Source organism: Zootoca vivipara, chromosome Z2 (genome assembly GCF_965207765.1).
Source record: "Zootoca vivipara chromosome Z2, rZooViv2.hap1.1, whole genome shotgun sequence".
Lineage (NCBI taxonomy): Eukaryota > Metazoa > Chordata > Lepidosauria > Squamata > Lacertidae > Zootoca > Zootoca vivipara.
The window spans coordinates 42,199,636-42,216,650 of NC_142585.1; the positions used below are offsets into that span (position 1 = coordinate 42,199,636).

The window sequence follows — 17,015 nt, forward strand, 5'->3', positions numbered from 1 at the left end:
TGACTTGTCTGAATTTGGAGGTCAGTGGGACAGAATCTGCTTTACATACAGAGAATCCTGGATTCAATTTCTGACAACTCCAGGTAGCGTTGTGAAAGACTCCCTGTCTTAACCGCCGCCCCCCCCCCCCAAGAGCTGCTGCCAGTCAGTGTAGACAATACTGAGTCACATGGACCAATGGCCTGACTCAGTAGAAGATAGCCTCCTTTTTGGGGTTTGCTCTGTTGTCTGTTTTGCTTCTTCTGAATTACCATTTAACTAGGAGAATGAATCGCTCCTGAAAAGAACCACTCACCCTGAAAGAATCGAAAACTGTGGCCAAGTGGACAATGCAGCGTTTCATGCAAAATGATAAAGAAAACATATTCACACAACGCCCCCATGCTAAACTGCAAAAAGGTACACAAAAGCACATTTTAAATGCACTGATGTGGCCATCAATGTTTATGCATGATACCTTGCCGAACGGATTAGTGCAGGAGGCTTGGTTTGTTTCCATGCCACTGCAAAACACATCTGCCAGCTGCTTATGAATATGCAGCAGCCAATCCCTGCAGAAGGACTGCTGGGCTTGATTTATGCTTTACTGATTGATTTATACAGTGTGTGTGTGCGCGCGTGCGTGCGTGCGTGTGTGCATATATATATATATATATATATATATATATATATATATATATCCCTCCTATTTCTCAAAAGAGACTCAATAAGACTAACAAACAGTAACAGAAAGAAAGCAAAGCAAACACAGTTCTTTAACTCTCCCAGTGCATTCAGACTGAAACATTTAACAATATCCTACCTGTATAACAAATCCCAGCAGCTCAAATGTACTATGAGCCAACTAAAGGCCTTTTTATAGAGCCGAGTCTTCACTGACCACAAGAAGCAATACACTGATGGGGTGTGGTGGCCCACGAAAGAAAAGGTTGTATGCCAATTGACAGCAGCCTCACCTCCCTAGGTTGAAGGATTTGGAGCAAGGGCCCAGATGATAACTGGAGCATGTGGAGAGGAATGCACCAAAGGACGTGCAAAGCTCCCAAGCCTTTGAGGACTTTAAAGGTTAAGGTAAAGGTAAAAGGTAAGGTAAAGGACCCCTGGACGGTTAAGTCCAATCAAACTTGACTATGAATTGTGGCTTTTCATCTCCATTTTCAGGCTGAGGGAGCTAGTGTTTGTCCACAGACAGCTTTCTGGGCCATGTGGCCAGCATGACTAAACTGATTCTGGCATAACAGGACACTGTGATGTGTACCAGAGCGCATGGAAATGCCGTTTACCTTCCCACTGCAGCGGTACCTATTTATCTACTCACTGGCTGCAGGCTTTTGAACTGCTAGGTTGGCAGGAGCTGGGACAGAGCAACGGGAGCTCACCCTTTTGCACTGACTCGAACTGCCAACCTTCCGACTGGCAAGCACAAGAGGCTCAGTGGCTTAGACCGCAGCACCACCCACTCCCTGTTTTTTTTAAAACCTAAAGGTTAAGGCCAACATTCTGAATTGACTTGAACTGATCAGTGGATTTCCCACTGCAAAAGTGTTGCAGAATCTTTCTGTGTACTAAAATAATACTAGTTGCTGGAATCTAAGAACTGTTTTGCTGCCCAGTATTTCATGAGAAGAGTTTGCTACTTAAAGAAGTGGGGGTGGGGATTACTCCTTTGGTTTATAGATATCAAATCAATGCCCTATAATGATGCCATGAAGGGAATACACGAAGCTGCCCTAACAGAAGACATTTTGTCTATCTAGCTCTGTATCGACTCCACTGCATAGCTGCCAAGTTATCCCCCTTTTTAAGGGAAATTCCCTTATGCTGAATAGGCTTCCTCGTGAGAAAAGGGAAAACTTGGCAGCTATGCTCCACTGGCACTGACTCTTTAGAGTTGTGGGCCATTAGCTCAGGGCTAGTGGTTTGGTTTCCTATTCTTGCACCATGAGATATGCGCTTTTAACCAGCTGCACTCACCTTCAAGCCAGTGCTTTCTGCTTCAGAGCCCTTGTCCACGCCTGTGATGTAAATCCCAAGAGCATATTCGGCTCCTCCTCGGATCATGAGGCCAAGTGATCGCCCTTCATTCAGGACCAGATTCACCTGTGCCAAGAAAATAATGATGAATTTTGGAGCTCTGTAGGCACACACAGAAGGTTGTGTCCAACAACTACTCTGAGCAGATACATTGGATTTAATAAAGATGACAAGCTTAAGTTCATTCATTTCAGTAGGTCTACTCTGAGTAGAACTTAATTGGCTACAACCCATAGTTGTTGATATGGATGTAACTTGGATCCAGCTCTCTATTTTATTCAGTACCCGGGATTTTGTATAATATATATTTTGGGCAAACAAGAATAAGAGATGGCTTTGACTACAGGGTTGTGAAGGTGGAGACTCAGAACTAACAGAACATCAGGTCTATTCAGAAGTCAAACTGAATTTGTTGGGGCTTACTGGTGGGATTAGGATTCTATCCAATTTTAGTCCTCCTCAGAGCAGACTCATTGAAATTGATGGGCATGACTAACTTAGGTTCATTAATTTCAATGGCTCTACTCTGAATAGGACTTAGTTGGATGCAACCAGTGCTTTGGGGGGGGGTGCATACCCCTAAACATTTTGTGAATCTTTGTACTTTTGTTCATTTACTGTATTTATTTTTTCCAATTTGAACTATAAAATGGTGATTTTCTTGAGTCAAATGAGAGTACCCCTAAACCTTTTTATTTATTCATTTTTTTAAAAGCACTGGATGCAACCCAATGTTATTTAAATACTTTAAATACTTAAGAGTGGATTCTACTAAATTTTATTCAAAGCCTATCAGCGGATACTAATATACATGAGTAAGTGAGGTCCATTAATTTAAGTCTACTCCGAGTGCAGCTTAGTTGAATACCAGCCTAATACACTACTTTGCAGTCCCATGATGCCTTGTTTCATATATGGCCACCCAGCCACTTTGAGCTGTGGAACTTGCACTGTTGTAAGTCCCACATGATACTCCTTCCACGTCAATCTTTTAGTGCGGCACCACCCACACTTTGGTGCTCCCTGCCTATTGATATCAGGCAGGCACCTGTATGGCAATCTTTTTGGTGCCCCTTAAAGTTTGAAGGAAAGAGAAATGAAAATTGTCAGATTTGCTCATCCCTAAAGGAGAACCAGGTAAATCACTGCTCATTGGATTTACTCCGTTTTAGGTTCTCTAGCCCTTGTTGTTCTGTAACTCTTGAAACCTTCTCCCTCCAGCCCCTTAATAAAGGTCCACACTTTGATGTGGGCCACAAACTGATCAAATCCTCCCCTCCTACCCATACTGCCTTGCACCTAGGAAATTGAGACAGCAGAAAGAACCACACAGGTGACCCTCAACAGCCCCTGATGGAAAAAGCAACAAAAGTTGGCAGCATTAAAGGATCCTGAAGCTGCAAGGCAAAGCGGAAGGGACAATGGGAATCAAAGTGCTGGACGTCTGAATGTCACAGGCTGTCACTGGGCAAAACTGATCCAACAGGAAGAGTAAAGCAGCTGCGCAGAGAAAGAGATTAATTATACAGGAAGTATCTCTTCTTCCTTATATGAATGACCATCCTCCTTACAGATTTTCCATAAGCATCTGGTTGGCTACTGTGAGAACAGGATGCTGGATTACATGAGCCCTTGGCCTCATCTAGGAGCCAGGATCTTCTCATGACTTTAACAATGAAGAAAGATGGTTGCTTTCACATCCTGACTTGGGGTTTGCTGAAGGCATCTGTTTGGCCGCTGTGGGAAAGAGGATGCAGGACAAGATTGGCCTGATCCAGCAGGGCCCTTTCTGATGTAATTACGGTGTATTGCTATGCTATATGTGATATGGATCCTTGTGCTTTGGAAGGAAGACTAATGATTGCTCCTTTCCCTCTCTCCAGATGGTTCATAAACTTTGTTTAGATATAACATTTTTTATTGGTTTCACAAAATTCTATAATTTTAACTTTATCCATTTCAAATATTAAAAATAAAAGGTTCTACTGGACCTCCGGACCTCCTTCCCTCCCTCCATGGGTTCCACATTCAAGATAAAATTTTCTGCATATTTTCCCTTTATCCATCTCTTAAATATTTATAGTTGCCATACTTAATTCCACATTACAAGTGTCATTATATGCCTGCCTATGATTTTAACTGTTTACAATGGTCTTTTAATTAAATGAAAAATTTAGTCTTTTAAGAATACTTGACCTTCCTGGTTTCTGATCTTCCCCGTCAGTTTCAGCATCCCTGCATACTCCATCAGTTTAGTCTGCCATTCTTCTTTTGTTGGTAGCTCTCCTTCCTTCCATCTCTGGATTAGATGGTTCATAAACTTTTGTTGTGTGCACCTCCTTTTTGTAACTTAAAAACATAAGAGGAGCCTGCTGGAACAGGCCAATGGCCCATCTAGTCCAGCACCCTGTTCTCAAACTGGCCACCCAGATGCCTGTGACAAACCAGCAAGCAGGATTTGAGCACAACAGCACTCTCCCCTCCTGAGGTTTCCAGTAACTGGTATTCAGAGCATAGTCATCATGGCTAGTAGCCTTGTCCTCCATAAATGTGTATAATCCTCAATAAAGCTTTCAGAGTTGGTGGCCAGCATGGCCTCCTGTGTTAAATAGTGCTGCATGAAGGGTTTCATTCTTTCTTTTATCTGTCCTGTTTCTTATATCTGTCCTATCCCGTCCCTACATTTACCTGGTTGCATCACAGCTCTGAGAGCAAGGAATCAAACTTTAGTTATCTCTAGAGTGTGATTAATGCAACAAAGTCCTCTGCTTACAGTATGAATATGAATATGGTCCGCCTCAAGCATGCAGGGACTGTAAGTTCTGGATGGAATGGAAAATGCTTTTAATTGCATTTTCAGTCAAACTAATATACCTAAGGCTCTCAGGAGAAAACCCCAAGCAGATCTGATTTCTATTAGAATTCAGGCGACGTATGGCTTCAGCATACAGAAACGTCCCCCCCCCTTTAAATAATACTGCACAGCATATGCCTTATTGACAAAACGCTGCTGTAGGCTGTGAGCTCTCCGAGGAATCAGATAACTAAAGGAGTGGATTTATTTCTCTTTAGACTTGGGAGCAATTATCTTGGTAAAAATAGATGGAAGAATTATGAAGTCTTTCCAGGAGGCTTGTGATCGCAGAGGCAGACACCTCTTTATTGCAGAGTTGGAGACAGGAGTGCATTAATCCCATATTAATTAGAGAGTTTAGCAGCCAGTATGTAATAGAGCAGAAGTAAAGACGTTTGATGAAAGAGGTAATCATTTGTTTTTTGAAAATGCTACTCCTATGATATTCGTGGAACTGTTAAGTGTGCAATTATAACTTTCAAGGAAAATGATTTAGAGGTAGTGATTGGTGATGGGGTGATGGGGTGCAGGTGCGGATGTTAATACATCCAATCTCATTCGCTGGATCATCACCTTGTCGTGGTGAGTGGGCTTGCATGTTCCTATGACCCTTGTGAGTGAAGTCATCGGGAGTCTCATACTCCCAGCAGGGTCACCCAAGGCAGAAAGTTCAAAGGGGAGGAGCTAGACAAAGAATGATCCAAGAAGTCCTCAATGGCAGAGCAGGTGGATGAAGGCTGCAACAGATAAGAATCTATCGGTCATCGTGGTACTCATGCCATCAGAATAGAGCCTTACAGCGAAGACTGTGCGTTGGTCATTGTGCACTGATCTACACACATAAAACAAATTAACACACAAGCATCTTATAATAACCCATCCCAAACTCAACCCCCCCCCAAAAAAAATCCCATGGCGATCGGCAAATGGTAACAGGGGCAGGACTGTGAAAATCTGGAAACCCCTAGTCATGAACTGGCACATGATCCCACTGTGGAAGGACATGTGGATCCAGAATTGGCCTCCACAGTCACTTATGGATTCACTGTTAAGACCGTGTTCATGGAAGACAATCTAACTTGGCTATGATGAGTGATCGCCAAAGAAGAAAGAAGAATACATCCAATGATTCCTTTGTGCTTCCAGCTCACTGATGGATGATCTACCTTCATCCACCTGCTGTCAATGCTGCCAAGCAGCATCTGCTTGGGGGAAGGCCTGTGGTTGCAAACTTTACATGCAGAAGGTCCCAGGTTCAATCCCCAACATCTCCAGGTATGGCTGCCTGAAACCCTGGAGAGTCACAGCCAGTCAGTGTAGACAATACTGAGGTAGGTGGATGAATAGTCTGAGTTTGTATATGACAGCTTCCTACATTAGTAAGATCTGACACGATCACCTAAACAATGCTGTGAAACTAGGCAACTGATGCCACAGAGAGAAAGAATAGAGGGAACTGTTAGGAACATTCCTCTCACTCTGACCTTGAATTGTACTGAGCTCCGAGCTTGCATACACCAGAAGTGTACAAAAGGACTCCTAAGAATCCTGAATAACAAAGTGAGGCAGGGTGCCTTGGTGGGATTTTAGAGTTTTACAAGGCAAGGTGGGCACCAGTTTAAAAGCTTTGTGAAATTTAGCAATCCAGACATTTAAAAATAAGCTGCAGACAAGTGTGATTGAAGAGTGAAACAATGTCTCGGAGTTTTATTGTGAACACCAGGATGTGGGGGAGGTGAAAAAGGAACAACCTTGCAAAGACAAAAACTGACATCTTTAGCTTACACATTTGGATCAAAAGGAAGGAGAGAGACCTTCTTTTTGACTGACAGGCCTAGGCTGCAAATGGAGGAAATTGCCAGTTCTCCCCAAACCAAGTGCCTTGGAGAAAGGAGCAAGTTTGCAAGAGCAAATGAACACTTGTCTCCTCCATGCTTAAGGAGGAGAGAAGAGAGATCAGTGGATTGTGACATTCAGGTCAAGTATGTAAATGCCTAGCACAAAAGCCCATGGACCTATTTGTCTATTTGTTTCTTATCTAGGGGTACATTTCAAGGGTAAGTCTGCAGTTTTCTCACTGATTGCCCACAAAAACACTCAGCAAGTCTCAGGCCAGAGCAAGGCTGAAAACTGGCCACACAACCATCATGGAGAACATAGTTACATTGAGGAATTTCTTTTATTTTATATTTCATTTTATATGTATAGATATATATAGTAAAGGTAAAGGACTCCTAGATAGTTAAATCCAGTAAAAAAAAGTGACTATGGGGTGCGACGCTCATCTTGTTTTCAGACCAAGGGAGCTGGCCTTTCTCCACAGCAACTTTCCAGGTCATGTGGCCAGCATGACTAAACCACTTCTGGTGCAACAGAATACTGTGACGGAAACAAGAGTGTGCATGGAAACACTGTTTACCTTCCCACCATGGCGGTACCTATTTATCTACTTGCACTGGTATGCTTCCAAACTGCTAGGTTGGCAGAAGCTGGGACAGAGCAACGGGAGCTCACCACCATTGAGCGGATTCGAACCACTGACCTTCCAATAATGATTAAGATCAAATGCTTCAGGTGGGGGAGGGCAGATACTGTTTTCAATGGATGTATTAAAATGTCAACGAAGGAATCAGTTGGACATGTGTAGGGAAGATGTTCCATAACTGAGGGACCACAACAGAGAAGGAGATGTCCAAGGCAGCCAGCTACCTAAGCTCTGACAGGTGAGGGCACCCACAGCAAGACGTCATCTGATGATTCTAATTCATGGACATGTTCATATGGGAGAAGGTGGTCACTCAGAATCCCAGGCCATCCTATCCTGTATGTACCATATTGTCTGCCTCTTACTGCAGACCCAGGCCATCCAAACTGAGCTTCCACAGCTACGGTACTGCCCACCTTGAACCACCACCAGCTATGTTCTATACTCATGATAATATTTTAGTCTCTTGTTAATTGTGCTGTTTTAAATGTGCATTTTATATTTGACTTCCTTTAGTATTGTTTTCTTTTGAAATTTTAATATATACACACATATATATGTATATTTGTATACATATACATATACATATACATATATATGTGTATATTTGTTAACTTTGCTGCAATAAAAGCACATTAAATGTGCAAATTGTAGTTATTTGTAAAAGCAGACCAAATAGAATGTTTAATGGTCACGGACTGCTGTTTGAGTGGGGCACAAGGGCAGAAAACTGGAGAGGGGGAAATCAATGGAGTATTCTGGGAAAGGGCATGTGCTGCCTGGCTTGAATGGTGAACAGGAGCACTGCACACTGCAGTGTTTTGTCCAGGCACACATTTTGGTATGAGCAGCAGAATATCCCACAGGCACCTCTCCCTTGGCTGTAAAGAAATACAATTATAATAAATTAAACAGTTGGCTGCCCTTTCATGATGCCCCAAATGACTTGCTGGAGGTGTCTGCCTCACTCTGCCTCATATAAAGGCCAGCCTGTTAGAAACATTCTTTAAAAAGACAATTGCTTATATGATTTGTGCAATCTACCCTTAGGTCCCAGTCCAGGGTGGTACATCAACCTATTTAAATCAATCCACATCTCTGCCTTCAACTCTGCTGGGCTGTTTTGCATTTTGTTGCCCTCCTCTCACCTCTTAGCTTGCATTCTGGACTCCTGTAACCTCCAACACATGCAGAAGGGAAGAGGAAGACGAAGATGAGGGGATGGAAGAGGATGGAGAGAAGAAGGGAATGGAGCAGGATAGCTGTGATTAATGAAAGTCAGAGGCAAGTAAGGGATAATTTAAGGAAAACTGAGGCATAAAGATCTGGTTAAATTCATCTGGAGAAGTAAAATACCGAGAATAAAATTTAAATTATTAACAGAAATTAGAGACAGAGGGGGTTTTGCGGTCCCAGATCCTAAACTATATTATGAAGCAACAAGCTTTGTTTGGCTCAAAGAATGCAAAACATTAAAAAAACACACTAAAATATTAGACATAGAAGGGTGGAATAACGTCTTTGGATGGCATGGCTATTTGGGACAATAAGGGAAAAACCTCGGAGGGTTCCTTAATCACATAGTAAGGAAGGCCCTATACAAGGTTTGGGAAAGATACAAAACACTCTTAGGGCCCCAAACTCCATGGTGGCTTTCACCAGTGGAGGCAATTTCCATCTACAAGAAAAATATGGATAATTGGCCAGTGTATAAAGATTTATTAGAAGAACAAAATAATCAATAAAAAGGGGGGAAATATGAAGAACTTAAAAGGCTAGGAATTACCTGGCTACAATACCACCAAATAAATACAATTTTTGAAAAAGAAAAAAAAAACAATGGATTTGAAAACAAAATTTCAGCGCTTGAGAAGGAACTGTTACAAGATAATAATAAGACATTATCAAAAATGTATAGGTTAAGGACAAAGAAATAAAAGAAGTAATCATAAAGTGGGCGCAAGATTTAGGCCACCCCATAGAATTCCAAAAATGGGAAGAGTTGTGGAAAAGAAATCTAAAATTTACAGTGTGTTACTTAATCAAATAAAACTTTATGAAAATGCAATTTAGATGGTATTTAACCCCCACAAAATTGGCTAAAATAAATAAAAGTTACAATAACAGATGTGGGATACGCAAATCTCATGAAGGAACTTTTTTCCACATGTGGTGGACATGCCCAGAAATGAAAAGATTCTGGGACACGGTCTACGAGGAGATGAAAAAATATTAAAATTTACATTTAAGAAAAATCAGGAAGCGTTCCTACTAGGGATTCTAACAAATAACATTCCAAATGAAAGAAGAAGAATATTTCTCTATGCAGCAACTGCAGCAAGAGTACTAGTGGCAAAGTATTGGAAGAGCGAGCACATTCCATCTAGAGAGGAATGACAATTAAAACTCTGCGAGTACTTGGAACTCGCAAAAATGACGGAATCAATAAGAAATAAATCATCAGAAAATGTTAAATTCAACAATTATTTATCAAAACAAGGTGCCATATTTAAGATTTGGTTGTGTATAGAATAACTCCGTAAATAGGGATATATTGTTCCCCCATACCAAGAGGAGGAGGAAACATTAAACACAGGGGGGAAATTAATAAGAAAAAATGAACCGTTTCGAGGTGGATGGAAGTCCATAACAAGTAAATATGTAAGGAGATTCAATCCATATGAAAGGTATCATTTATGAGAAATACTAATACAGGATTGGATCGTATTGCATTGTATACATTGCAGCGCCCTTTGGCTATAAGCCATAAACTTGACTGACTGAATCGTATTGAATAGTATCTAACAAAAGATACATAATGTTATTTGTCTGTGTGTCTATGTGTGCTTGTTTTTGTGTTTTCTTTTCTTTTTCTTTTAGAAAAGGCTCTTGTCATTTTTTTAGTGTTGCTTTTTTGTTGTTTCCTTTTTTTCTTCTCTTCAATATATGTAGAGATGTAAGGTTATTTGATTTGGTTATTATTATTTGATTCATATAGAAGTTATCAATGTATGTGTTTGTTATTTATGTATTTGTGTGTGTGTGTGTGTGTGTGTGTGTGTGTGTGTGTGTGTTGGACAATTGGGCACAAGTGCAGAAAAGGGATAAGTGAATCTATCAATTTAGGTTTTTCATTTGTCCAACCCAGGTGGCGCTGTGGGCTAAACCACTGAGCCTAGGGCTTGCTGATCAGAAGGTCGGCAGTTCGAATCCCTGTGACGGGGGGAGCTCCCGTTGCTCAGTCCCAGCTCCTGCCAACCTAGCAGTTCGAAAGCACATCAAAATGCAAGTAGATAAATAGGAACCGCTCCAGGCAGGAAGGTAAACGGTGTTTCCATGTGCTGCTCTGGTTTGCCAGAAGCGGCTTTGTCATGATGGCCACATGACCTGGAAGCTATACGCCGGCTCCCTCGGCCAATAATGCAAGATGAGCACGCAACCCCAGAGTCGGTCACGACTGGACCTAATGGTCAGGTGTCCCTTTAAGTTCGGTTCTCCACATTTCCATTCATTCATTCATTCATTCATTTGACCTTTTTCATTGACTAGGACTCAAGGCTCCTAACAGATTAAAATAAGAATAGCTAAAAACATAGTGCGAGAGAATCATTAAAAATAATGAAACATTGTTTTTGGTGGTGGTGGTGGTGGTGACGATGATTTTAAGCTTATGAACATTCACCAGTATTTTAGTGTGGGTTTCTCCTACACATTTGCACACAACTTTTGCTTCAGGCACAGACATTTCCTTTTATATAATGCATTTATTTTGGTGTGTTATTTTCATGTACTGTACTGTGGTGCCTTGGTTTAAGAACAGCTTAGTTTATGAACAACTTGGATTAAGAACGCTGCAAACCCGGAAGTAGGTGTTTTGGTTTGTGAACTTTGCCTTGGAAGCAGAGCATGTTTAGCTTCCTGTTAAGTGTGTTCCATTTGTAAATTGAGTCCCCCACTGCTATGGGAAAGCACGCTTTGGTTTAAGAACACTTTGGTTTAAGAACGGACTTCCGGAACGGATTAAGTTCGTAAACCAAGGTACCACTGTACATATGAATTTTAATGCACACTTTACCATAGTACACATTACTCCACTGGAGAACTGCATTGCATAATTCAGAGTAGCATGAATTTCAAAGGATGGCTACATTTTGGTTCTCAGTATTGCTTCAGAAGTGTGAATTAAGGTAGAGTTGCCTTTAAATGTGGGCTGAATTGAATGTTTATCCCATCTCCCGAGGAGAGGGAACAGGACACTACATGCAAAGAAGAAACAATATTTTCTTAGAACTCCTTGGGATCATTCTGATGAACAAGACAGCTGGGGTGTTGTGCTTGTCCCCTGAAGGGCAATGGGAGGAAGCTGGCAAAAATCTCCCGCATTTTGTATTTTGCTACAAACACATCCTAATTCTCTTGCTGAGTCACACTCCCGCCTTTTGATCACAGCCACACACAAAAAAGAAAAATCTTTTGCTTGTCACTTGACAGAAGTGAACCCCCTCTGTATTAACATCTTGCTGAGCAGCCTTCACTAAGAACCTCTTGCCACCTCTGCAGTAGCTTTCTCTTGCACTGAATGCTGATGAAATGCTTGATTTGAAAGAAGAAAGAAATAAAATATTGATTTTTTTAAAAAAACTTGCCAACCTAATTTGTATTCTGCATACTTTCCTAGGTTCCATGCTTCAAATCTGGGCAACCTTCCTGGAGGGCAGTACTTGCAAGAAGTGGGCAAGAGTAGATGGAGCAACAAATCCAAATTTTGTGGGGGACTGAATCCAACAATGTATATTCTTGCTGGTTAGTAAGTTTAGGGGGAAATGACTACAAAACTGTATTGCTGATAGGCAGAGACTCAGACATAGAAAATGTAATTGGTAGAGAGGGCTCTGTGTGATATCATTTTTCCTCCTCTCCTGGAGCACATATGTAATTTCCTGCTTCTCTGTCTGTCTGACTGACTGACTGACTGACTGACTAGCCATGGGAGCAGACATGTCCTGTGTTTGCTCCAGTCCCAGTCCCAAGCCTGAGAATTATTATTTTTTTACTGCAAATGTAAGTATTTTACCTGCATAGCTTTTACTGCTGCTGTAGCTAAGAACCAATACAAGACCATTGAGTAAGTAAACTATGTTTTAAACTTACTTTCCAGTCTGTTGTCTGCTTCCTTTGCTAAGTGGGGTAAAATGAGACACTGAAGTCAGTCTGCTTTGCAGCTGGACCCTGTGGTTTCATTCAGAAACATTACTGCCTCTGACTATGGAGGCAGAGCATAGCTGCCATGGCTAGTAACTGATGGTAGCTTTATCCTCCATGAATGTATCCAATCCTCTTTTAAGCCACCCAAGTTGGTGGCCTCAGCACAACACAGGCCAGTCCTGTTTTACAGCTGCCCCTTCTCCAAGAAAAGTGGAGTGAAGCCAGTCTTTTCCAAAGCTTAAGAACATAAGGGTCAGGAGAAAGGCACATGTAGTGCGCCATCCTGTTCTCACAGTGGTCAATGAGATGCAGCAATAGGAAGCCAACAAGCAGGTCCTGAGTGCTGTTAATAATAATTTCCCCCAGATAATAGATGGTGCATTGCTGAGCTGCTAAGGGAGCAGGGAGAGTCCCTGTGACATCCTAACATCCAACAGATGTATCACATAGTACAGTCTACCTTGGACTATACCACTTTAGCAAGCAGATGAGGGTGGTGTGGCATTTCAAGTTGACTCAAATCCTGGCTGTGAAAAGATGGCATATGAATATTTCCATCCTATGCTTTCTGCTGAGCTGATGGCTTTCTATATTCAGTCCTGTCCTCTGAGGGCTATACCACAGAAACGTAACCTTCCTGAATATGTCATTCAGCTCTGTTTTTAAGTCTATGATCCAGTCAAAGAATTCTATTCTCCAGGCAGGAATCAGAAAGCTTGATGGCTTCTGCAGGGGCATAAAACAAGAATACAGTGGAAGGAAATATTACTGACATTTATAAAAAACCTTTGCTCAGTATTTACCAAGCCCTCTAAAGCAAATGAATCGATAAGAACTTACTCATGACTCTAATGTGATGTGAGAAATAATCTTGGATTGTCTCAAATGTGAAAGGAGATGATTAAATGTTCATCAGAGTCCCATTGAAATTCAATCCATCGTTGCAACAGGATTCGTACATCAGGTGCCAAATAATAAGAGCCTTCCTATCCAAACTTGGAAATACTAAGAGATAAATGTGTGGGTGATGGCTGAATTCTATTAATCTTTCTTGGAATATTGATCTTAAAAGATATATGTATAGAAGTGAAAATATTTTGCATGCTTTAATGTATGGGGAAGGGCCATAGCTCAGGGGCAGATCATCTGCTTTGCATGCAGAAGGTGCCAGGTTCAATCCCTGGCATCTCCTGATAGGGCTGGGAGAGACCCCAGTCTGAAACCATAACCAGCCACTGTCAATCAGTGTAGAGCAGGAGTGGGGAACCTCTGGCCTGTGGGATTCACACAATTTGAGTGCCCTTTCTCTCTCCCGTCCTGGCCGGCTTGACTCCTCCCATGCCCGGTGTGGCGATTGCCTGCGTGGCGGCATCGCCCTTTGTGGCGGGGTCTCCGGCACGCCTCTTGGCGGGCCGCCCACTCTCCTGCCCACCCTGCTTCTTGCATCCCGCCCACCCACCCACCGCGGGTTCGAGTCCCAGCCTTGGCCTGGCGGGTCGGGGACATAAGGGGGACGAGAGGCTGGGCACTGCGCAGCACCGCCCGCCCCCCAGCAGAGGCCTCTGCGCCGGAGGAGGAGGCGGCACCCCGGAGGGCGACCAGGCAGCCTGGCCCACCCGTGCCATGTCCCTCCTCTGTGTCTGCAATGAGTCCGGGGGGGGGGAGGGCGGAGGGACCTTTGCACCATGGCACTCGATGTGGTTAAGACGGGCCTGCTGATACCAGTAGTTCGACTTAGCATTTTCCTAAATTTCTAGTTGGGGAAGTGATGCATCTCAGTGGTAGAGCACTTTCCTTGCATGCAGAAGATCCCAGGTTCAACCCCTGGCATCTTCAGGTAGGACTGGGAAAGAGCACCTGCCTGAAACCCTGGAGAGCCACTGACAGTCAGTGTAGACTATACTGAGCTAGGTGGACCAAATGGTCTGACTTCAAATAGGGTAGCTTCATATGTCCCTACCTCAGTGGGGAAGAGCCATAGCTCAGTGGGAGAGTGCCCGCTTTGCGTGCAGATGGCCCTAGGTCTGAAAACTGGAGAGCACTGCCAGTCAGTGTAGACCAGTGTTCCCCAACCTAGTGCCTCCAGATGTTTTGGGACTACAACTCCCATCATCCCTAGCTAGCAAGACCAGTGGTCAGGAATGATGGGAATTGTAGTCCGAAAACAGCTGGAGGCACAAGGTTGGGAAACACTGGTGTAGACAATATGGAGCTAGAGGGATCATTGGTATGATTTGGTATAAGACAGCTTCCTATGTCCCTGTGACTGAAAGAAGGCACAAATTTTGCATCTGTTTCACTACTGAATAATTTCCACGGAGAAATATACTTACAACATGTGAGGAATAATTTATGAAAGTATAATTGCACCTAAGTGGATTTGCTTCTGGCAAAGCTTTCCCACCCGCCTGTTCTGTTGGTGTGTCCCCTTCTCTTTTGCTGCTTGAGTATAGGGTTGCCAGATGTCTGGAATTTCCCGGACGTACCCAGAATACGGCATTTGAAAACAGTGTCTGGGCAGAAATCACTTAAATGTCCAGGAAAAGCCGGATGTATGACAACCCATTTTGAAAGTCTAGATTTTGGCAAATTTCCTTAAAAATAGCTCAAAAAATGTATTATAATTTTTTGAGATATTGCAAAAAACAAAAACCACACACCACAATTCAACAACTTTGCACAAAATTAACATAAAAGCTCAAAAACTTTGCCCCCCCCAATTCACTTTTTGAAATATGGCAACCCTATAGAAGGATAGCACAAGAACTAGCCTGTTGTGGAAAGGTAAAGTTTTTATTTGTTGCTCCATACACTGCAAGAAAATATGCCATGGAAACATTCTTGAACATATTTTACCTGCTGAGTTGCAGGTGTGATTTGTCATTTAGATCAAAGGTTCCTATAGTGGGCACTTGCATACCCCTGGGAGGGGGGAGGAATGCAGTGGGGTGACCTAAGGGAGTGTTAAGAGGCAAGGGGGTGGCAGTAGAGTGCTGAAGGTGCAAATGGCTGTCAGAAAAGCTGATATCACTAGATCAAGTTGACCAGTTTTGTTGGACTAGTTAATTAAACTAAGTATTAACTGGATTTTTAATAGTGTGCAGTTAATTGTTACTGTATTGAATGTTATTGTGTTGTTATCTTCTGTACTGGGTTGTGCAAACCACAAGGGTAGGTGGCAACAACTTTGGCCCAAAAAGTACAAAGACACAACGGTTGCTGAGGTTGCAAAGATGGGGTAGATACAGTTGCTTTAAGGGAGGTCATTTTCCACAGATTGAAACAGGAAAAATATTTTCCTGACCATGGAACTGTCCAATTTACTAATGGTGAACTCTTTTTCCTTATGCAGCCAAGGCAACTGTAACACCCATGTTCAAGAGAGAGGCCCTGGGTAGTTTGCAAAGACTTGCAAAGTTTGCAAAGGCTAGTAAAAGAGGAAATTCATGTTTGTATTTAAGTACATATGGACACCTCAGAATCACAAGCAGTGCATTTTTAAGGGTCAGCTCAATTTTACCCAACTTGGCACCTTTCTTGATGTTTTGGACTACAACTCCCATCAGCCCCAACTGACAAGAAAGACAGGATCTGTAGTCCAAAATGTCAAGGGCTCCAGGTTAGGGTCAGTTCATTGCTTTCGTATTAGGGGATGCTGCCTTGATGTGTCCTAAGGCTAGCTCAGAATATAGGAATAATAATAATAATAATAATAATAATAATAATAATAATAATAATAATAATAATTTATTTATACCCCGCCCATCTGGCTGGGGGGCTTCCAACAGAAAAATAAAACACAGTAATCTTTTAAACATTAAAAGCCTCCCTGAACAGGGCTGCCTTCAGATGTCTTCTAAAAGTCTGGTAGTTGTCTTCCTCTTTGACATCTGTTGGGAGGGTGTTCCACAGGGCAGGCGCCACCACCGAGAAGGCCCTCTGCCTAGTTCCCTGCAACTTGGCTTCTCGCAACGAGGGAACCGCCAGAAGGCCCTCGGTGCTGGACCTCAGTGTCCGGGCAGAATGATGGAGGTGGAGACGCTCCTTCAGGTATACTGGACCGAGGAAGGCAACGTTAAGGCCACTCCAAATGCTAAACTAAATTAAAATGTGGGTGCTAGTCATAAAATGGCCTCCATATTTAACAGAGAATCACAAAATAGTGTGAGCATGCCCCCTTGCCACCTCCCCCCATCAACGGGGGAAAGGGACCCCCACCAACCACCTCCACACTTGCTCCCAGGGAGAAGCTCTTTGCACCTCTCCTCTGTTCATGATGAAAGGGAGGAAGAGTATCTAGTCCTGGCATCCAAGGAAATATTGGTGTGTTCAACATAGGAGAGGCTAAGCAAGTGCAAAAAGTATATGAGCAGGAGCAGCAAGTAATCTCTTATGCACTGTGTATTTTTGAATGGGTATTTACTGAGACCATTCACA

The 17,015-nt window shown here is 42.6% G+C and overlaps 1 protein-coding gene across 4 annotated transcripts in view; it reads right to left on the reverse strand.

Moving 5' to 3' along the window:
* Positions 1-17,015, reverse strand: part of WHRN (whirlin) — a 104,677-nt gene that overhangs the window by 57,328 nt on the left and 30,334 nt on the right. For all 4 annotated transcript variants that reach the window (XM_088665011.1, XM_088665009.1, XM_088665012.1 and 1 more), the window contains exon 3: positions 1,975-2,100. In XM_088665011.1, coding sequence (XP_088521137.1) covers positions 1,975-2,100 — 126 coding nt within the window. The remainder of the gene's footprint in view (positions 1-1,974; positions 2,101-17,015) is intronic.